This window comes from Mustelus asterias, chromosome 3 (genome assembly GCF_964213995.1).
Source record: "Mustelus asterias chromosome 3, sMusAst1.hap1.1, whole genome shotgun sequence".
Classification (NCBI taxonomy): Eukaryota; Metazoa; Chordata; class Chondrichthyes; order Carcharhiniformes; family Triakidae; genus Mustelus; species Mustelus asterias.
Genome location: NC_135803.1, coordinates 14,029,150 through 14,053,068, shown reverse-complemented (window position 1 = coordinate 14,053,068; position 23,919 = coordinate 14,029,150). Strand labels below are relative to the sequence as shown.

At 45.5% G+C, this 23,919-nt stretch overlaps 1 protein-coding gene across 1 annotated transcript in view; it reads left to right on the top strand.

Moving 5' to 3' along the window:
* The window catches only part of LOC144487108 (mediator of RNA polymerase II transcription subunit 12-like protein), a 596,823-nt gene that overhangs the window by 502,940 nt on the left and 69,964 nt on the right, over window positions 1-23,919 (top strand). The window contains 4 exon segments of the mRNA XM_078205170.1: window positions 3,082-3,171; window positions 6,140-6,249; window positions 10,249-10,384; window positions 23,183-23,344. Of these exon segments, the coding sequence (XP_078061296.1) occupies window positions 3,082-3,171; window positions 6,140-6,249; window positions 10,249-10,384; window positions 23,183-23,344 (498 nt within the window).

Here is a 23,919-nt window from a genome sequence, read left to right as displayed (position 1 = left end):
CCACACTCCATAGATGTGTGGGTTTGGTGGATTGGCCAAGCTAAGTTGCCCCTTAGTGTCAGGGGGGGATTAGCAGGGTAAATACATGGGGTTATGGGGATAGTGTCTGGGTGGGATTGTTGTCAGTGCAGGTTCGATGGGCCAACTGGCCTCCATCTGCACTGTAGGATTCTGTGATTGAACTGTGCGGCTCATGAAATTCAAGTGGTGGAAACTAGCAATATTGCTGATGCAAGAAGCATTCCATCAGATTGCCTATAGAGGGAGAGCTCTATGACTACCCTTCATTGAATCTGGAGTTTTGCTAATCTACAGCAAGATGCAATGGGGTCCAATTAGCTAATCTTTAAACTATCAAGTTTAATGACTAATGGTTGTCCTGTTAGTTCGGAAGGTGGTCTTGTTATCCCTGGTGGGTGAAATAAACAGATTAATGCACCAAAATAACCCAAAATTTAACCAAAGAGTTTAAAAAAAAATTAAACTGTAAAGGTTGAATAGTTTTTCTACACCAAAGGTCACAAGCCCCATAAAAGATTTGTTCTGAGTAAAAGCAAAATACTGTGGGTGCTGGAGATTAAAAATCTGGGTGCACAGTGGTTAGCATTGCTGCCTCACTGTGCCAGGGATCCAGGTTCAATTCCAGCCTTGGGTCACTGTCCGTGTAGTGTTTGCACGTTATCCCTGCGTGGGTTTCCTCCGGGTGCTCCGGTTTCCTCTCACAGTCCAAAGCTGTGCTTGTTAGGCGGGATTGGCCATGCTAAATTGCCCCTTAGTGTCGAAAGGTTGGTTGAATTAGCCGTGTAAATTCATTGCAGTGTTAATGTAAGCCTACTTGTGACACTAATAAATAAACTTTAAACTTAACAGGCTGGAGGAAGTAATTTTGTTTTAATCTTTGATCATATTCGTTTTGGCTCGAAGTGGAATCATTAATGCTACTGCCTGCGCGATGGTTCAAGTCGTGCAAAAATGATTGCATCTGACCATATCTGAGCAAAGTCTCTTAACCAGGTTCAGATCCTGTAAGATTAGCAACGTTGCTCAGTAAACAATATTTGCAACGACCTTCACAATTATCCACTGTGTTCAGGGAAAAGTAAAATAAACAAATCAGCTTCTTTGAAATTGGAACATGCATTCAGTTTTTTGGATCAGACACTTGAGATTTGATTAAATTGTCGAGAAGTATGCAAAACAGAAACCGCACAGCAGAAATTTAATCATAACTTTATTACTATTCCCCTCACTTACTGTCCCTTAAAATCTATCGACCTCGATCAGTGGAAAGATCCGATTGAGATATTGTAGGATGGGAGGAGGCTGATGCGGCATATTAACCAGCACAGCCCAGTGAGGTTGAATGGGCTGCTTCAGTGTTGTACATCCTTTGTCAAAGGATGGTAAGCTTTCTAATTTGCACACACTGTGTAGGATTTTACCGCCTTGCTCATCCCAAAACCATAAAATCCCACCTGAGGTTAATAGTTAATCCTCTTTCCCCCACCCTGATCATCCCTGGCATCCCATTATACTCAGTTTCTGCTCTCCTCCACCCCCCCACAACACAAATAGTAGTCCCCGCCCATGAGGTTCCCCCTCGGGTCTGCCCCTGGCATTGCCCCCGGTACAGGTTGGCCAGAGGGTACTGCAAGGGCAATGCCTGGCCATGCTATTCTTGTCTGGGGGATATACTGACCTCTGCACCTTTAGAGGGATCCCCTTGACAGGTTTACATTTGGGCAAACCTGTTGTAAACCTCACCGGCATGGTGTCAAATCGCAAGGTATGAAATTTCAATGAGAGAGGATAATCTTATCAACTGGGATAATGATATTTAAATTTATGGAAATGTGTTAAAATTGAGGCTGATGCCCATTATGGATGTGAACCGGATTGCATCGCTGGCAAGGGACGGGGAAAATAGGAGATCACAATCTCAACGGCAAGATTTGTGATTTCTGTTTTTTGCTGGATTTTGAGCCCTCTCCGGCGATCTTGCACACAGAGAGTGCAGGCTCAAGATCCGGCTTCGAGGCCTAGTAGAGCCAAGCTGACAAGGGCAAGCATTTACACCTGATCTTAGACTTGATCTGAACCAAAAAGCTGAAAACGATATTCGTAAAATTAATTCTAACAGTGGAAAGTTCACTCAGTCTGAACCTTATGATATAGAATCATAGAATCCCCACAGTGCAGAGGGAGGCCACTTGGCCCATCAAGCCTGCACCGACAAAAATCCAACCCAGGTCCTATCCCCATAACCCCACATACATACCCCTGCTAATCCCCCTGACACTAAGGGGCAATTTAGCAAGGCCAATCAATCTAATCTGCACATCTTTGGACTGTGGGAGGAAACCGGAGCACCCAGAGGAAACCCACGCAGACATGGGGAGAACGTGCAAACTCCACAAGGCAGTGGCCCGAGGCCGGAATTGAACCCGGGTCCCTGGCGCTGTGAGGCATCAGTACTGTGTCACCATGCGGCCCATGTTCTCGAGTTCTGTACATATTACAGTAGGTCTGACCTTGTATTGTAATTGTTGCTTTATTCAGAATCATAGAATCCTTACAGTACAGAAGGAGGCCATTCGGCCGATTGAGCCTGCACCAACAACAATCCTGCTGTATCCCCGTAACCCCACATATTTACCCTGTTATTCTCCCCCGAAACTAGGGTCAATTTAGCATGACCAATCAACCTAACCTGCACATCTTTGGACTGTGGGAGGAAACCGGAGCACCCAGAGGAAACCCACGCAGACACGGGGAGAATGTGAACACTCCACACAGACAGTGACCCAAGCCGGGAATCGAACCCGGGTCCCTGGCGCTGTGAGGCAGCAGTGCTAACCACTGTGTCACCCTGCCGCCCATCTGGATTTACAGAATAGCATCTTAAAGTTTTTCAGCTGTAAAACTGGAGAAGACAATTGTTCTTTGATATTAACAATCTGCTGCTCATTATATTTGCAAATTGGTTTCAAAAACTCGAATGTCATTGGTAAGATGGTATGAATTGAGGTTAATACTTTTCTGGCAGCTAGTAAAATCCACTCTTCCGTACAATGTTCCCAGATTTTGAGTAACTGGCGGGAAGAGCGGTACCAGGATGACATGAAAGCCCGACAGATGATGCATGAAGCCCTGCAGCTGCGTTTGAATCTGGTGAGACAGCGGCGTGGCTCCCTTCACACTTATTCCTTTCAGATACAGGAAGCTCTTCCTCAACGTGAGGGAGCCCGGGGCAGCAACGCTTCACCATTGCCCCACACTCCATGGTGTCGGTGGAATTGTACATTCTCCCATCTCTCTCCTACCAGTCTGGAAGGCAATGTTTCTGACACCTTGAGAGATTGGAGAGAGATGCTAATGTCAGCTTCCAAGTGAGCATCTGCCACGTCCAAAATACAAATTGATCTGAGCAGCGAGTTTCACTCTGCCTTTAAGTTACCGAGCTGGAGTGAGCATGGTACCTGACCTTTCCAGCAGCCCTGCCAAGGAAACACAGTGAAATAACTCCTCCGAGGCCAATGTCCCTTCATCAAATTTAGATTTATTCACACAATAAGCAACACTCAGACAGGTACGTCCTCATATCGAGTACAACCCCAGAGTGCTAGTCACCCTGACACTCCACATTATGTACTCATGCAGGGCTCCCATTGCTGCCTTAATCTGGGAACTCATTTTCTAAGAGATCCACAGCTTGAGCCTCGTTTAAGTCATTACATTCGGCAATAGTGCTGAAATTTATCAGGCTGCAAACCATTAGGAAGGCAAATGGACTGTCAGCCTTTATAACAAAGGGGTCGGAGTCTAAGAGAAAGGACTTTAATATTTGGCTTTGGTGAGAACGCACCTGGAGTACAATGTACAGTTTTAATGTCCTTCAAGGGTGTGCAATGAAGGTTCAGTAGATTGTTTCCTGGGACGAAGGGTTGAGCAGAATGGGCCAATCGTCTCTGTGACTCAGATGAATGATCGATGATCTCATTGAAAAGCACAAGGGCTGAACGAGATTAATGTTGAGAGACTAGGACCAAGGGTGAGAGTCACAGGATTAAGGTTCTGTCATTCAGGGTTGAGTTGAGAAATGTCTTCACTCAGGAATTCTCCCATCCCAGGAGGCTGTGCTTCCTCAGTCATTGAGTATATTGAAGACTGAGACTGACAGATTTTTGGACACAAAGGATATGAGGATAGGGTGGGAGGGTGGACTTGTGGCTGAAGGTCAGTCTTAATTTTATTGAATGGCTGTTCGGACCCGAGAGGACATATAGCCTATTCCTGTTCCTGTGATATTCATGCTTGTGTTTTCGTTTGAAGGGGGAGATATTTTCATTGAGAAGATACCATAATATCGGACACGAGCTTCGCAGACTTTTGACTCAATTTTTGTCAGTACGTTGCGGGTATAGATATGTTATAGGATACTCAAGGAGCTTGCTTGGATAGATGCTGAGGGGTTATTCCCCTTGTGGGAGAGTCTTGGACCAAGGGGCATAGTCTCAGAGTAATCAGTCGCCCATTTAAAACAGAGATGAGAAGGCATTTCTTCTCTCAGAGGGTAGTGAATCTGTAGAATTCTTCACTGCAGAGGGCTGGAGAGGCTGGGTCATTAAGTGTATTCAAGGCTAATTTTTAATCATTCAGAGAATCAAGGGTGGATTCATATCATATCAGATTAGTCATGGCGGAGGGACTTGATGGGCCAAATGGCCTACTTCTGCTCCGACATCTTATGGTAGAATTGAGCTTTGAGAGTATTTCTGGAGGCAGTCTCTCCGATGGCCAATAAAGACAGAGCCAGCTGTGCCGTTTCCTGGATTTTGGCCTCTGTAAACATAGTCTGTGATTGAAAAATTAAATCCAACCCACAACTTTAGAAGAGCACTCGTTCCAGTGTTGTGGAACAGGCTCACAATATAAACAGGGCAAAGAGCCCAAAGGTCTGACTGAACTTCTGTAATGAAAAGTGAACTTCATTATAAAGCTTGGCCTCCTATGGCAACACAAGTTTATATTTGATTTCCTTTCCCCAACAATCTTCAAGAAGAAATTGGCAAACGCATTTCTGGAAATGGGTGCCGCCTAAGAGCAAGGGTTTTCTTCGTGAGAGAGGGTGGCTGCTTCTCTTCTCCCCTTTCATTTCTTCTCCATTGCTAGAGTTAGCAGAATGGTGACAGTGTGCAAACAGTTTGCCAATTGGCACTCATTTCCCCATCTCTTTCACAGCTCTGCTGAAAAGGGGTTTAATGAAAAAAACATTTTACTGATGCAGTGTGGGAGGAATTGTTCTGATTTCGTAAAATCCCGCCTGAGGCCAATGGAGAATTCCGTTCTGCGAGCTTCACCCGCCCCGATTCAGGGGAGGGCGTGCCAGTAAAATTCCGGCCTTTGAGTCTGGTTAAAGTAGAAGAGTAAGAAGTCTCACAACACCAGGTTAAAGTCCAACAGGTTTATTTGGTAGCACGAGCTTTCGGAGTGTCGCTCCTTCTTCAGGTGAGTGAAGAGTTGTCTTCACTCTTCACTCACCTGAAGAAGGAACGACACTCAGAAAGCTAGTAGTGCTGCCAAATAAACCTGTTGGACTTTAACCTGATGTTGTGCGACTTCTTACTGTGTTTACCCCACTCCAGCGCTGCCATCTCCATATTAAAGTAGAAGAGACAATACCTCCCCAAACCTCATTTTGTTCAATGGTGAGAGAATTCCTCGACTACCACCCCGCCGCGCGCCCCCCCCCCCCCCCCCCCCTCGCCCCCGCACCCCTCTCTCTGTTCGTCCACGGTTTTTAAAGAACCCTCATTTCATTTAAAAATTAAAATAAGGGATGGAATCTTCTGGTCCCATTGAAAGTGACTCCCACCCCCCCCCAACCAGGGCAGGTTGCTGGAGGAGGGGCAGGCATGCCACGCAAAAAGTCATAGACATGGGCGGGAGCTGAAGATCCCACCAGCGGGCAACGGTGAGCCACCTCTGTCCTTGCAAAACATGTCGCGGGGGGGTGCTGGAAAATCTGGCTCAAGGTCTTTGTCAGCCTGATCAGCTATCTCTTCATTTGGGAAAGAATTCATGTTGATTGTAAATGATATGTTTCATTCTTGTGGGATAACTGTGTTTATCCTCCTAGGTTGGTGGGATGTTTGACACTGTCCAGCGCAGTACCCAATGGACTACAGATTGGGCTGTATTACTTCTTCAAATAATTACCTCAGGAACTGTTGACGTGCAGACTAACAAGTAATTATTTTTTATTACTAATGAGGCTCGTAAATGTTGGATAAATGTTGAACAATTTAATAAAACTCATGAGAATTTTTATATTTTTTCCAACAGCAGTAAGATTGACGACACAGATGATTCAAGTTTTTTTAAGATCTAAAGATTTTGCTAAGTTTTGACAATGTTCCCACATTCACTGTCGAATAACCTGAATAAAGGGCATGATGGTTTCAGCAAGAGGTTCTGACCGACCAATGCCACTTTTTATTTCCTTTGGCTTAGTTAATTTCCTCTTTCAAGATGTCTCTGTTGTTCCTATTCGCTTTTCCCCCAGTCTTTTTTTAAACCATCTTAGACTCTACCTGCTTCACTTCGTTATTGGTAATCAAACGAATTATATGCAAAGAGAGATTTCGTGATTTTGACCGGGGGCGATTTATAAACTTCCTTCCCTTTTAATCTATGGCCCTGCTTTTTGCACATGTCTCTGGGCTACTTGTCAGCCTGTTCAACCTTTGAATACTAGGCGTTAATTCAGCTCCTTCTGTTAGCATGTAACCAGTGACAACTTTGTATTGGATGTAATGTGACCAATGATAACAAGTAAGAGTCAGCTGACCCAGTAAACCATGGGACCAATTACAGAATGATGTGATGGTCAGCTGACTCATTATAGATAAGAACCTGTTGGGAATTGTGGGGAACTTGGATTGGCCCAGCACGAGGCCCCATGTTTGGAGTAATGAAGTTTCTTTTTTTGAACTTTTTCTTTGATTTATAAGTTGGAGTAAGTTTTGTTCTATTTCTATTGTCTGCATTTGAAGAGTTCTTTCAGAAGAAACACCTCTGCCTCTCCCACAAACAGAAAGCAAGAGATGTAGGATATAGGGCCAACACAAAATGAAAAGTGCAATTCACTTAGTAAGATATTGGCTGAAAATTTCTATCTGTTCCTGCCAACGACAATACACGCCGTGGGTTCCCCGATGACGGAGGTTGCGAGCAACGGGTAAAACCCATTGACAGCAGGGGGACTGGAAAATTCCACTAGCGGTCAATGGCGAGCTGCCTCCGCTGATGGAAAAGATGCTGTTTGGGGTGGGGGATGCAGAAAACCCCACCCATTGTGTCGGGTCTTTGCATGCTCTACATCAAGCTCCATGACAGTGCTGTCCACTGCTTTCCCATTTTCCTCCTCTTCACATACCAATTTCTGACGACCTTCCACCTGTAATGAGGGAAAACTTCGCACAATAACTTATTGATAGGACTTTCCTAGCCGGCACCATGCAAATGAAAACAGGAGCCCCTGTTAAAACCATCGCTTCTGTGGCCACACTGGAGATCTTAGAATTGCACTTTTCATTTTGTGTTGGCCCTATATCCCACATCTCCCGCTTTCTGTTTGCGGGAGGGGAAGAGAAGGAGCTGAATTAACGCCGAGTATTCTAAAGTTGAACAGATTGAAGAGTAACCCAGAGACATGTGCAAAAGCAGGGCCATAAATCAAAAGGGAAGGAAGTTTATAAATCGCCCCCAGTCAAGATCCTGAAATCTCTCTTTGCATATCATTCATTTAATTCACCAACATTTCCTAATAATTAAGAGGTGCTACCATTGGTCAGAACATTGAATATAGGAGTAGGGACGTTTTGTTGAAGTTGTACAAGACATTGGTAACGCCACACTTGGAATACTGTGTACAGTTCTGGTCACCCTATTATGATAACATAGATAACACAGAAACCCTGCAATGCAGAAGGAGGCCATTCGGCCCATCGAGTCTGCACTGACAACAATCCCATCCCAGGCCCTATCCCCACAATCCTACACATTCACCCCAAATAATCCTTCTAACCTACATATCCCAGGATGCTGTGGACAATATATCATGGCCAATTCACCTTGCCTGCACATCTTTGAACTGTGGGAGGAAACTGGAGCACCCGGAGGAAACCCACACAGACACGGGGAGAATATGCAAACTCCACACAGACAGTGACCCAAGCCGGGAATTGAACCCGGGTCCCTGGAGCTGTGAGGCAGCAGTGCTAACCACTGTGCCACCGTGCCGGATAGAAAGGATATTATTAAACTAGAAAGAGTGCAGAAAAGATTTACTCAGATGCTACCGGGACTTGATGGTTTGAATTATAAGGAGAGACTGAATAGACTGGGACTTTTTTCTCTGGAGCGTAGAATTTTGAGGGGTGATCTTATAGAGGTCTATAAAATAATGAGGGGCACAGATCAGCTAGATAGTTAATATCTTTTCCCAAAGGTAGGGGAGTCTAAAACCAGAGGGCATAGGTTTAAGGTAAGAGGGGAGAGATGCAAAAGTGTCCAGAAGGGCAATTTTTTCACACAGAGGGTGGTGAGAGTCTGGAACGAGCTGCCAGAGGTAGTAGTAGAGGTGGGTACAATGTTGTCTTTTAAAAAGCATTTAGATAGTTACATGGGTAAGATGGGTATAGAGGGATATGGGCCAAATGCGGGCAATTGGGATTAGCTTAGGGGTTTTAAAAAAAGTGTGGCATGGACAAGTTGGGCCAAAGGGTCTGTTTCCATGCTGTAAACCTCTATGACTCTATCAAATTCACAACATAGTTCTTCGTAGAAATGAGCACCTCGATTTGAAGCTTGGTGATAAATTGTTGGGGTTGGGTTCTCCTGGTGGTCTGTCACTGCATCAGTGGAAAATCCATGGGAAAGACAGAATGTTGGTTAAGCCACAGCTGGAGTTCTGTGTGCATTTCTGGTCACCTCACCATAGGAAGGATGTGATAGCACTAGAGAGGTTACAGAGGAGATTCACCAGAATGTTGCCTGGGATGGAGCATTTGAGCTATGAGGAGAGACTGGATAGGCTTGGATTGATTGATTTGGAGCCGAGAAGGCTGAGGGGGGCATGATTGAGGTGTATAAGATTATGAGGGATACGGACAGGGTGAGTAGGGAGCAGCTGTTCCCCTTGGTTGACGGGTCAATCACGAGGGAGCATAGTTTTAGGGTGAGGGGCAAAAGATTCAGAGGGGATTTGCAAAGAAAAACTTTCACTCAGAGGGTGGTGGGAATCAGAAAGGCACTGGCTGGGAAAGTGGTGGAGGCTGGAAACCTTACAATTGTTAAAAAGTATTTGGATGAGCACTTGAAATATCATAATATTCAAGGATATGGGACAAGTGCTGGAAATTGGAATTAACGCGACATTAGTGGCAGTTAGTGTCAATGCAGACTCGATGGGCTGAAGGGCCTTTTCTGCACTGTATGACACTATGACTCGGGGCCTGAATAAATAATAAATTTCAATGGATCTTGCATTAAAGTTGCACCGGACACTTAGGACAGCATCCCCCACATTCCCCCGCCCCCCCCACCACCTCAGTCCTCCACCTCAGTCCCCCACCTCACCTCAGTCCCCCACCTCCCAGTGACAATTAAAGCCATTTAATTTTTGCAACACCAAAAGTTTTAAAGTTTATTTATGAGTGTCATAAGTAGGCTTACATTAACACTGCGATGAAATTACAGTGAAAATCCCCTAGTCGCCACACTCTGACACCTGTTTGGGTACACTGAGGGAGAATTTAGCATGGCCAATGCACCCTAACCAGCATGTCTTTCGGACTGTGGGAGGAAACCGGAGCACCCGGAGGAAACCCACGCAGACACTGGGGAGAACGTGCAGACTCCACACAGACAGTGACCCAAGCCGGGAATCGAACCTGGGTCCCTGGCGCTGTGAGGCAGCAGTGCTAAACGCTGTACCACCGTGCTGCCCCTACATGAAACCAAGGTGGATTATCTGAATGAATGTTATTGACTTTTTTTTCCTTGATCCATTTTATTGCGGGTAGCTAATAAGACCTATATTGGAGCCAAAGCCTAAGTATCACTCCTTTAAGATGAATAGTGCAGTTTTTAAAAATGCTGTGAAGAATTGACGATTATTGATGTGGGTGCAGTCCAGTTAAAATTGTGCATGGTCTAAGTGACTTTTCTCTTTGGTTTTCCCAGTGAACTCTTCACCACCGTGCTAGACATGCTGGGGGTCTTAATCAATGGGACCCTGGCATCAGATCTATCCAGTGCCTCCCAAGGAGGATCTGAAGAAAACAAGCGGGCCTATATGAACTTAGTGAAGAAACTAAAGGTGAGTCGAACGCGTCATTCTTGATCCAATAGCAAAATACCGCAGACGCTGGAAATCTGAAATACAAACCGAAAATGCTAAAATACTCCGCAGGTCTGGCAGCCTCCATCCAGAGAGAAGCAGAGTTAATGACCTTTAATGATCTCTCATTAGAACTTCTGGTTTCTGGAGTAATTTTAATGTCTTAAGGTGGCTTATTTCAAATACTCCCATCAACTTGTGACTATTGTGTTATTTGATATTCAATTTTGCGTACCTTTATAATATGGTTGCCAGCATCCTCCCTCCATCCCCACCTTTCCTGACCGCCCCCCCACCCCCCTTAATGATAAGGAGTGACATCACGGCACAGTGGTTAGCACTGCTGCCTCACAGCGCCAGGGACCCGGTTCAATTCCCAGCTTGGGTCACTGTGCGGAGTCTGCACATTCTCCCCATGTCTCCATGGGTGTGGTCCGGTTTCCTCCCACAGTCTGAAAGATGTGCTGGTTAGGTGCATTGGCCGTGCTAAATTCTCCCTCAGTGTACCCGAACGGGCACCGGAGTGTGGCGACTAGGGGATTTTCACAGTAACTTCATTGCAGGATTAATGTAAGCCTACTTGTGACCTAACCAATGTGGTCTTTATAAAGCACAGGAACATTGCACTATGGAATCCATGGTTTGTCTTCATCTGCTGAGGTCTTTAAGACTCCAATGTCCAATTGTGCGAATACTTGGGTCATTCGGATGCTAAACACAGTTGGTAGGTTTGCAGATCGGTGGGTGCTGATAAATTTCCAATTTCCTGGGTCAGGAGACGATCATAGAAATTTACAGGGCAGAAGGAGGCTATTTGGCCCATTGAGTCTGCACCGGCCACAATTCCACCCAGACCCTATCCTCATTTACTCCAGCTAGTCCCCCTGACATTAAGGGGCAATTTAGCATGGCCAATCCACCTAACCTGCATATTTTTGGACTGTGGGAGGAAACCGGAGCACCTGGAGGAAGCCCACACAGACACGGGGAGAACGTGCAAACTCCACACAGACAGTAAGCCAAGCCGGGAATCGAACCCGGGTCCCTGGCACTGTGAGAAGTATGATTGTGTTCAACACTGTTAATTGCAGCTGTTGCATGGGAGCGCCATCTATATAAAAGATGTCTCCTATCAATAAACACAGCAATCTTAGACTTCCTTGGCCCAGACAGTCGACACCAGCACATTTGTATGCTGCATGCTCTTTTATTTTGTCCCTTGTTGGTTTGCCAGTTTCTCATTTGCTTTCCAGAGAAATGCAAGGTTTTCTCTTAGTTCTCGACTGTCCGTGACTAAACCAGGCTTTGGTATTCTCTGCTTCCAACTGGCTGGTGGCACAGATGCCACCTTGGTTTGCTGTAGACCTTTGGCTGTGTTGGTGAAGTAATATCATTAAATCATAGAATCCCTACAGTGCAGAAGGAGGTCATTCGGCCCATTGAGTCTGCACTGACCACAATCCCACCCAGGCCCTATCCCCTTTACTCCACATATTTACCCTACTAATTTTCCTGATACTAACGGTCAATTTATCATGGCCAATCTGCCTAACCCGCACATCTTTGGAGCGTGGGAGGAAACCGGAGCACCCGGAGGAAAGCCATGCACACACGGGGAGAACGTACAAACTCCACACAGACAGTGACCCAAGGCTGGAATTGAACCCGAGTCCTTGGCGCTGTGAGGCAACGGGGCTAACGACTGTGCCACCCTGCCGCCCAATATCAGGGCATCTGACCTCAATAGGTTTTGAAGAGCACACAGTTCTTGAGAAGGAGTATATGGTACACGACTTGTCCCTTACAGGTATTCTTCTACATGCACAAATCGCTGCTTTGACTTCAAGGAAGAGAGAAAGTTCCGCAAGTGTGACCTGGGTGTGTTCTTATTAATGACCCCCACTTGAGGAAGCGCTTGGTTAGTATGGTCAATACTCATGCACATCAGAACATGATGCAATTTGACCCCATCCACAAAACCACAATCTTAGATGTGTCATGAGTATGATGAAGTCAGAACCCACAAGGAATCAACAGCTCTGTTCAGTAGGTTTTGTGCGACATTCTCGACAAAGTGGCCTGGATGTGACAGGAAGCAGTTTCGCTCAGTAACTGAGCAGATAAATGCCGCCCTGAACCACTTCAGTCCCGGACTTGTGGCGTTTTCAGGCCCAGGGTAGCACAGCTCCATTAGCCTCAGAGACCCTGAGTTAGGCAGGGAAACAGAATTATCGCGGTTTCCCAAATGCTGCAGCTACCAGATTCTCCCAATGGAATTTGTCCTCTTTCCGGCAGATTCCCAGTCCTTTGTCCCATTCTTTTCAACTCTCTTTCCCTTTTTTCACATTTTCATTCTTCTGGTGTTGCACCTCCCACTCTCAGGCTCACATCATTGTGGTGATGGCGTGCAGGCTACATTAAAGCCAAAGTATCTGTCTCCAGGGAAGTTGTAATGATTTGAAGAGCATCATCTGCGTGGGTCATTGTCTATTTATCCTGGAAAGTAGGTGAGGTTATCTTATACTTGAAGATATATGGTGCAGCCTCAGTCACTGATTGTGGGCATATTGATGCCAATATTACTTGCCCACTGTAAGTTAACCAGAGAAACCCTCCTGTGCAGAAGGAGGCCTTTCAGCCCACCAAGTCTGCACCAACTCTCTGAAAGAGCATCCAACCCAGGCCCTCCCCTCCGTCCTATCCCCGTAACCCCACGCATTTACCATGGCCAATCCACCTAACCTGCCCATCTTTGGATAACGGGAGGAAACCCACGCAGACACAGGGAAAATGTGCAAACTCCACACAGTCACCCAAGGCTGGAATCAAACCCGGGTCCCTGATGTCGTGAGGCAGCAGTGCTAACACCAGGGATGGCACAGTGGTAAACAAATTCTGTATGACCTGTGTACTTACTTAAGTTTTCCTTTGATTCTTCCGGCCAAAGTGACGACGTCACATTTTCCAACATTATCCTCCCATCAGCCAATTTTTCCCCACTCACTTAAAACCTATCTGCGTCCCTTTGCGGACTCTATATGAAGTTGCCACTCCCCTCATGTGGTCAGGGGCTGGCCTCCACCACCAGAAAATTCACCTCTTAAATTATTTAAATTGTCTGCCCACATCCATTCGGTGGCAATCTGATCCACTTTGGATCCCAGCAACTGAAATGTGTCAGGAAGCTGCCCCCCCCACCCCCACCTCCTCTTGGGCTGGAAAGTTCCTGCCCCGTTGTATCTGAGGTCTGAGGAATGGCTGGCGAGTGCTTGATATTTAAAATAAGTGACTTTAAGATGATCTTAGATAAGAGAGCAAATGCTACTGAGTACAAGATAGTAATCTATGCAGAATCGGTAAATGCATCATCTTGCTGTGAGCTAAATTAAGACTAGGGTGAGGGACCTAGCACTGCGACAACTTTTTCCACACAAATAACACATGTAATGGACCCACATAGTGGAAATAAAATAAATGGGCGGCACGGCGGCACAGTGGTTAGCATTGCTGCCTCACAGTGCCAGGGACCCGGGTTCGATTCCCGGCTTGAGTCACGATCTGTGTGGAATCTGCACGTTCTCCCCATGTCTGCGTGGGTTTCCTCCGGGTGCTCCGGTTTCCTCCCACAGTCCAAAAGACGTGCTGGTTAGGTGCATTGCCCATGCTAAATTCACCCTCAGTGTACCCAGACAGCCGCCGGAGTGTGACGACTAGGGGATTTTCACAGTAACATCATTGCAGTGTTAATGTAAGCCTACATGTGACTAACAAATAAACTTTTATTTTAACTTTAAAACCCCTGAATTACTGAAGGCAAAACAAGATATCACAATGGGAACAGTACAAAAGCTTTCGGGCTGGATATATGAATAATTTTGTCCCTTGTGAACTTCTGATACATACTTTGAGTGACCAGTTAGAGGAGGGGGAGGAATGCAGACTTGTGCAGACACTGGAGATAAAAAATCAAAACGCAAAATGGCGAAAACATTGAAGATGGCAGATAGCTGCTTCGAAGAGAGAAATGCAGGATTTGTTCTCCAGGTCAAAGGTCTTTCATCAGGTCATCGAAAGGTTAATCCCCAAGTTTCCTCCTTCACAGACGCTACCTGACTTGTTGATGCGCTCCCAGCATTCCCTTGCTTTTAATTTGGAGAGAAAGCTTTTAAGTTTTTGAGTCGGCGTACACACATCTATGATCAGACTTTATGAGGTACTGACACATACTTATCGCATTACGCTTTTATAAAGAATTTTTTATCTTCGACTGGCTTTTAGGATTCCGAGCCTTGTTCTCTCGTGTTAACTGTTGTTGTTATGATCCCCTTAGCGACCGATAACTTTTAAAAGACAGGAATCCCAATTAAAACCAATGGAAAGCAAACCAACGGAGAAGATTTCGCTTTTTAAAACTTCTACTGTAACAGACTGTCTAAACTCAACATAGTTCAAATATTAATTAAACAAGTGAAAGACATTTCAAATAATAAAGGGAAATCTTGTCGATCCAGCATGGATACACTTCATGTAGTTACAAGCACACACATTACTCCCTGCACAAATGTGGGACTGTGTGCAATCTCAGTCTTTCCAAATCAGTGTCCACAATGTCAGATCACACTTCCCATTCCATTGTTCCTGCATTTCCTAGCACTCTTATTCCATCAGATGTCCCCAGGCACTCTTTATACTAAAATGTCCACGGGTTTGTTATATGAGGAACGGTTGAGGAGTCTGGGTCTATATTCGATGGAGTTTAGAAGGACGAGGGGATCTAATTGAAACTGACAGAATGCTGAGAGGCCTGGATAGAGTGGACATGGAGGGGATGTTTCCACTAGTGGGAGAGACTAGAACTCGAGGGCACAAACTCAGAGTGAAGGGACGCTCCTTTAAAACTGAGATGAAGAGGAATTTCTTCAGCCAGAGGGTGGTGAATCTGTGGAACTCATTGCTACAGAGGGCCGTGGAGGCCAGGTCATTGAGTGTCTTTAAGACAGAGGTAGATAGGTTCTTGATTAATAAGGAGGTCAGGGGTTATGGGGAGAAGGCGGGAGAATGGGGATGAGAAAAATATCAGCCATGATTGAATGGCGGAGCAGACTCAATAGGCCGAGTGGCCTAATTCTGTTCCTATATCTTATGGTCTTATGGAAACCTCTCTCTCACAGATCACAACAGCCCCAGTGGCCCCAAAATCCCCTCTCCATCCATTTGAATGTATTGGTGGGCTCTAAAAACACCAAAACAGCAGTAATGGGTTTTTGCTTAATCCGGAATTTCTCGCCCTTCCTGTCTTCCACCCACTTTCTGCTCATTCCAACAGTGTAACACACTGCTCTATTCTCAAAAACCCTGCTTCAACACCAGGATCTGTTCAAAAACTGTCAAACCAAATACCGGTCCATTCAGGGAGAACCTCGCTTGTTTCCTCTTTACACAAATTCTGTGTGTTCCGAAGTGCCGAACAGAAAGCACAGCCTGAACCAACCCCACCGCAGTTGGCTTTCTGTTTACCCTTTGCTTCTTTGCTGTTCATCCTCATGGCAACCTCAGGTCACACGGGCATCTTTTGGAACCGAATGATGTCACAGTCAGGAAACCGATACCCTCTTTCACAACACACCCCAGTTCATTTTGGTCTTAAAAGGGACATTGCACAAAGGAAAATGCAGATTTTCCCCAACACCATTCTGTTGAAGAGGACCATTGACTGTGCTGTTATGAATTCCACCAGCAAGTGCCCCTCAGCAAAACGTGCCGCCATTTCTGTCTCCCCTAGAACCTTGTCCTTTGACTGCTAAAACCAGAGTTCAAAACCAAACCAGATAAGATTCAGTGCCCAAGGTTTCAATTTCACACAGCTGTTAATATGCTGAATGTAATGTATTTGGCTATTTCAGCATAGTTCGCAGTAAGCACAGAACATTCCACAAAATTGGCACCATGAGTACCACATTGGCCAAATGAAAGTGAGGAACATTTAGAAAACCATTGGATTGTTATTGAACACATTTTTGGACTGGCCCCAAGGTACCTGATCTCAGTGTAGCCGTATGAACATCAATTGTCTGTATATGGTTCTTCCAGATGTCTGTCTGGCTACAAAGACCCTGTGTTGCACTCCAGTAATTTCTAATGTTTTGCTTTGTGAACTTTTAACTTTTGTTCAGTTGCACATGTTAAAGAGTTGAGTAATGGAAATATGACATTTTGTAGTGCATGTGGCATTTCTTTTTTGCCACAACGCACTCTTCTCCAGCTGAGCGTGTGTACAGCGAACTTGCAGCCTGGCTACTGCCGATGTCTTCGTTGGAACCACATTCTTGATCATAGGATCAGAGAGCAATACAGCACGGAAACAGGCCCTTCAGCCCAACCGGTCCATGTCGGCCATAGTGCCCGCCCAGCTAGTCCCAATTGTCCGTGTTTGGCCCATATCCCTCTAATCCTTTCCCATCCATGTACTTATCCGAATGCTTTTTAAATATTGCTATTGAACCAGCCTCAACCACTTTCTCCGGCAGCTCATTCCATACACGCACCATCCTCTGCGTGAAGAAGTTGCCCCTCGGGTCCCTTTTAAATCATTCCCCTCTCACTTTAAACCTATGCTCTCTAGTTTTCAATTCTCTTTCCCTGGAAAAAACACTATGGGTGGGATGTTTTGGCCTCGCTCATCCCGAAACTGTAAAATCCCGCCCAAGGTCAACAGACCTTTCTTTGGTCCGCCCCTCACCCACTCCAATTCCCGTGGTGGGTGGGACGGTAAAATTCTGGCCTCAGTGTGTTCTATGCCCCTCATGATTTTATACACCTCAAGAAGGTCACCCCTCATTTTCCTAAATTCCAAGGAATAAAGTCCTAGCCTGGCCATCCTCTCCCTGTAACTCTGGCCCACTAGTCTTGGCAACAGGTCTATCTGATCTGGAAGGACATGCTTTGCACGGCCTTCCCCATTCTCCACTGGCTACCTTTTGAGTTGCTGGTTAAGCGCTGAGATATAGGCTTCACCACATTGTAGGTGCGCACTCATTAGTCCTGTTCTGTCCCACACATTCCCAATGCACTGCCTTAAGTTACTGTTTTATCAAAGCTTTACTCATTTAAAAAAAAGGCAGAACACTGGATGCTGGAGATATGAAATAAAAACAGTAAACTGCTGGGAGTACTCAGCAGGGTCAGGCAGCATCTGTGGAGAGAAACCGAGTTAACGTTTCAGACCGATATGACCTTTGATCATAATGAATGTTCCTGAGGGTGGTGGAGTCCAGAACTAGGGGTCATAGTGTGAAGATAAGGAGTAAACCTTTTAGAACTGAGGTGAGGAGAAATTTCTTCACCCAGAGAGCGGTGAATGTGTGGAACTCACTACCACAGAATGTAGTTGAGGCCAAAACATTGTGTGATTTCAAGAAGAAATTAGATATAGCTCTTGGGGCTAAAATGGTCAAGGGATATGGCGGGGGGGGGGGGGGGGGGGGGGAGGGGGGTGGTGAAGGTGGAATCAGGACATTGAATTCAATAATCAGCCATGATCAAAATGAATGGCGGAGCAGGCTTGAAGGGCCGAATGGCCTACTCCTGCTTCTAGTTTCCATGTTTCTCTGAAATAATGCCTGCTTCTTTCCACAGATGCTGCCTGACCTGCTGAGTATTTCGAGCATGTTTTCATGTTTATTCCTATTTGTTCAAATGGTTTACATAGAACATAGAGCAGAACATGGAGGAGTACAGCACAGTACAGACCCTTCGGCCCACGATGTTGTGCCGAACCTTTTCCGAAACCAAGATCAAGCTTTCCCACTCCCTATAGAACATATATTTGCAAGGACTTAAATCCTGCGTCGATCCTGTCACCAATTACACTTAGCCAAGGTGCACTTTGCCAAAGCTGTAATAGCAAAATATTTCGACAACTATCCTTTAATTTATGCCAATTTAATAACATCGCTATTTCAATGCTCAGAAGTGCTCATGGATTGGAGGGAACCAGAGCAGTGTGGACATGAGGAAAAATAACAGAGAGGTCTGTGCTGTAGCCATCCCATCTCCAAGGTCATGTTTTGCCCGTATACAATAATTCCGGGATTGTGGTGTATTATTGAAGGGCTGTCGTTGTATGATCGCCATTACACAGATTAGCAGCATTCCGTGGTGTCAGTCACTCCTGCAAACAGTCTGAGCATCTTTACTTGCACAAGAGCAAAAGCTGGGTCCTTCGCCACAATGTTCCCTTTTGACCTGGATTCACGTATTTTGCTCATGTCCTGCTTCAGTTTATCCAAAGGCAGATTGATAAAACTTCCATATCCTCTGATGTGAATCAATAAGCTGCTTTATTTGACAATGAGCTGAACACACAAAGAAGGTAGGGAGGTCTTGTGGTGCGATGAGTAGCATCCTTGGCTCTAAGCCAGAAGCTCCTGGTTCAAGTCCCACTCCCGCACTTGATGACCAAGGAAGGTGCGTTCGTAATGCAACCAAACAGGTTTATTATGAACTTTTGAATTGGAATCATAGAATCCCTACAGGGCAGAAGGAGGCCATTTGGCCCATCGAGTTTGCACTGACTCTCCAAAAGAGCATCCCACCCAGGCCCTATCCCTGTAATTCCTGAGAGGGGGAGAGATTCCTAGTCAGCTTTGTGATGGAATGAATGTTGGAGCTTCCACCATCCCTGTCCATCGCTTGAGATTACAACATGCCTGTGAAAGTGCACATTGATGAAACAACCTGGATTCCCAAGTGAGCTGTGGCAAATCACCACAGAGCAACCATTATGAAGGGAATTTCAGAGTGACTTCATTGCAGTGTTAATGTAAGCCTTACTTGTGACTAATAAATAAACTTTACTTTTTACTTTACTTCATTATGATCAAAATTCAACTATTTCACTCATTTTGTGACCAGTGCATCAGTCAAACAGTGAACACACTATGCTGCTGTATGTATGGGCAACATGGTGGCACAGTGGTTAGCACTGCAGCCTCACAGTGCCAGGGACCCAGGTTCGATTCCCGGTTTGGGTCACTGTCTGTGTGGAGTCTGCACGTCCTCCCAGTGTCTGCGTGGGTTTCCTCCGGGTGCTCCGGTTTCCTCTCTCAGTCCGAAAGATGTGCTGGTTAGGTGCACTGGCCATGCTAAACTCTCCCTCAGTGTATCCAAACAGGCGCCGGAGTGTGAAGACTGTTGGGGATTTTCACAGTAACTTCATTGCAGTGTTAATGTAAGCCCACTTGTGACTAATGAATGAACTTTAAACATTAAAAGGAAACTGTCGCACTTGTGGTTTCGGCATTATCTCATTTCTTTACAGTCACTGATATTCAGAGACCGAACCTCTTCACCCCAGCCTTCTCTCTCTGCCACCCTTTGTTTTCCAGCCAGCTTACTCTCAATGCCAGCCTTCATCTGACTACCTGTCCCTACCCAAAAGGGAAACCTTCAGCCTCCCGTGACTGTGCTGTCTGCTGAATTCAGATGTGTGGAGCTGTTGTGGCAGCAAAAGATGTGCATAATTAGCAGAATGTTTAAACTTTCCTTCACTGTTTTCAGCTCACTGCTTTAAGACACCATCATGTTTGAATTTTAATTTATATTTTCCCAGTGCTGCTGTTCTGTAAGTTTAATGTCTTAAGGGCTAAGCCTACTTCAAAAGATACATTACACTGAGGTCTCCTTATGGTGCCAAAACTAGATATCCTGACATCAGCTTAACACCAACTGAGAGCCATAAGACGCAGATCACATATCTGTCTCTGAATAGTCACTCATTCCATAACGTTGAACTATGATCTGAGCTGCAGGTTAAAGATCTGTTTTAAAAAATGTTATTCCATTCTCAGAGTTATGATGTGGAGATGCCGGCGTTGGACTGAGGTGGACACAGTGAGAAGTCTCACAACACCAGGTTAAAGTCCAACAGATTTATTTGGTCGCACGCACTTTCGGAGCGCTACTCCTTCAGGTGAGTGCCACTCACCTGATGAAGGAGCAGCGCTCCAAAAGCTCATGACTCCAAATAAACCTGTTGGACTTTAACCTGGTGTTGTGAGACTTCTTACTCTGTATAGTCACTCATTCCATAACTTTGAACTGGACATGAAATGAACTGAGGGTTAAAGATCTTTTTTTAAAAATGTTATTCCGTTCTTAGAGTTGCAAAACCATTGCGCAGAGCGGACAAGGCAAGCCCTTAATCCATCTCCTTGCTTGCTCCAAAAACCAATTAAAATTCAGATTGAACTTGATTCATGGCCCCCACAAGAGAGACCAAAAAGGTCCAAGTTGACAAGAACAGGCATTGCACCTTTTTAAAAATTCATTCATGGGACATGGGTGTCGCTGTCTGGCCAGCATTTATTGCCCATCCCTAGTTGCCCTTGAGAAGGTGGTGGTGAGCTGCCTTCTTGAATCGCTGCAGTCCACGTGCTGTGGGTTGACCCACAATGCCGTTAGGGAGGAAATTCCAAGGTTTCGAACCAGCGACTGCGAAGGAACGTTGATATATTTCCAAGTCAGGTCAATGAGTGGCTTGGAGGGGAACTTGCAGGTGGTGGTGTTCCCATGTATCTGCTGCCCTTGTCCTTCGAGATGGAAGTGGTCGTGGGTTTGGAAGGTGCTGTCTAAGGATCTTTGGTGAATTGCTGCAGAGAATCTTGTGGATAGTACTCACTGCTGCTACTGAGTGTCAGTGGTGGAGGGAGTGGGTGTTTGTGGATGTGGTGCCAATCAAGCGGGGCTGCTTTGTTCTGGATCTCAGGCTTGATCCTACACTTGATCTGAACCAAAAGGACAAAACATCAATTTTAAACTTTTTCTTTAAAGAAATCTCCATGGGGAATAACAACAATTTAAGGGGCTGCTGGCCAGGCACACCCATCTCAGTTAACGTTATGTGAAGTACCTTTTCCAGTTGGTCCCGTAATGACTTTGATTTGATTTATTTATTATTGTAACATGTATTGGAATACAGTGAAAAGCATAATTTCTTGCGCGCTATACAGACAAAGCATACCATTCATGGAGTACATAGGGGAGAAGGAAAGGAGAAGGTGCAGAATATAGTGTTACAGTCCTTGATTATGCTGGCTGCTTTTCCAAGGCAGCGGAAAGTGTAGACAGAGTCAATGGATGGGAGGCTGTTTTGCGTTATTGATCATTTGAAAGACAAGGTACATTCCAATTAGAGAATGATCAGATATTCACTTTTGGAGGGTAATTCGATATTATTTTGACCTTACTTTTAGTGTCCCAAGATGTGTTAGGGTTAGGAGGATTAGCGGGGTGAATACATGGGGTTACGGGGATAGGATTGTGGGGGGGCTTTAAGAGTCAGTGCAGACTCAATGGGTCGAATGGCCTCCTTCTGCACTGTAGGGTTTGTATGATTCTGTGATTAGGATTGCTCTCTGTCATGGCCAGCTGTCGAATGCAGTCAAATGAAAGATGACCCTGGACCATTGCTTAGCCATTACTTACATAGAAAAAAGGAACTTGCATTTATATAGTGCTCATCCAGGTCGGTGAGTGAACTTTCTCATTGGAGTTGGTCAGGATGCCTCTGCAAACATAGAAACGTAGAAAGTAGGTGCAGGAGTAGGCCATTCTGCCCTTCAAACCTGCACCACCATTCAATATGATCATGGCTGCGAATGCACTTTCGGTATCCCATTCCTGCTTTCTCTCTACCAGAAGGACATGGAGGCTTTGGAGGGAGTACAAAAAAAATTTGCAAGGATGTTGCCTGGTATGAGGGTATTCGCTATGAGGGGAGATTGAATAAACTGGGGTTGTTCTCCCTGGAAAGATGGAAGCTGAGGGGTGACCGGGTAGAAGCGTATAAAATTATGAGGAGCAGAGATAAAGTGAACAGTTGGAAGCTTTTTCCCAGAGCAGAAATGACAATTACAAGGGGGCACAAGTTCAAGGTATGGGAGGAGATGTGCGGGGTAAGTAAGTGGTGGGGCCTGGAATGCACTGACAAATGAGGTGGTTGAGGCAGACACGTTAGTGACATTTGAGATTTATCTGGATAGACACATGAACAGGCGGGGAATAGAGGGATAGAGGCAGTTGGTCTAGATGGGCCAATGTGACTGGCACAGGCTTGGTGGTCCGAAGGGCCTGTTTCTGTGCTGTACTGTTCTTTGTTCTCTCCATACCCCTTAATCCCTTTAGCCACAAGGGCCACATCCAGCTCCCTTTTGAGCGTATCTAATGAACTGGCCCCAACAGTTATTTGTGGTAGAGAGTTCCACAGGTTCATAACTCTCTGAGTGAAGAGGTTCTTCCTCATCTCTTTCCTGAATGGTTAGCCCCTTACTCTTAGACTGTGACCCCTTGTTCTGGACTTCCCCAACAACGGGAACATTCTTCCCGCATCTAGCCTGTCCAGTCCCATCAGGGTTTTTTATATGTTTCTATGAGATCCTCTCTCATTCTTCTAAATTCCAGTGAGTACAAGCCCAGTCAATCCAATCTCTCTTCATATGTCAGTCCTGCCATTCCAGGAATGAGTCTGGTGAACCTTCACTGGACTCCCTCAGTAGCAAGAATGCCCTTCCTCAGACTAAGAAAGATCAGCTTAATATATGGTAGGCCCATTCAAAAGTCTGATGACAGCAGGGAAGAGGCTGTTCTTGGGTTTGTTAGTGCGTGATCTCAGACTTTTGTATCTTTTCCCCTACAGAAGAAGGTGGAAGAGAGAATGTCCGGGAGTACGACACATTATGGCATCGACTATGATCTTGTTTATTTTTCTCTTTCTGTCAGAAAGAACTTGGTGATAAACACTCAGAGAGCATCGACAAAGTGCGTCAGCTGCTGCCGTTACCAAAGCAAACCTGCGATGTCATCACTTGTGAGCCGATGGGTTCTTTGATTGACACGAAAGGCAACAAGATTGCAGGATTTGACTCCATAGACAAAAAACAGGCAGGTATTGTGCGATGTGAGTGAAGTCATGAGAGCGACCCAACATTATGCTGCTATGTCTCGCATGTTCTAAAGCAGTGGTTCTCGGACCTTTTTGATTGAAGGCTCCCTTTCCAAATAGAGTAGTAATTACAGACCCTCTAAATTATAATATTGCTTATATTACATACAAAATGAAATGCTGCATTAAAATAAGATATATATTTTAAGGAAACAAGTATTTGCTTACAGATATCAGTGAAATGGATCTCCCTGCCCCTCACAGCAGGGACTATCTATGGGAGGGGCACAGGGAGAGCGGGAACCTAGGGAAAGCATAAAGAACTATTGACTTGGTGTCCACCAACCCCAGTACGTACCTATGCTGGTGGCACAGTGGTTAGCACTGCTGTCTCACAGCAGCAGGGACCTGGGTTCAATTCCTGGCTTGGATCACTGTGTGTGTGGAGTCTGCACGTTCTCCCCATATCTGCGTGGGTTTCCTCCGGGTGCTCTGGTTTCCTCCCACAGTCTGAAAGACATGCTGGTTAGGTGCATTGGCCATGCTAAATTCTCTCTCAGTGTACCCGAACAGG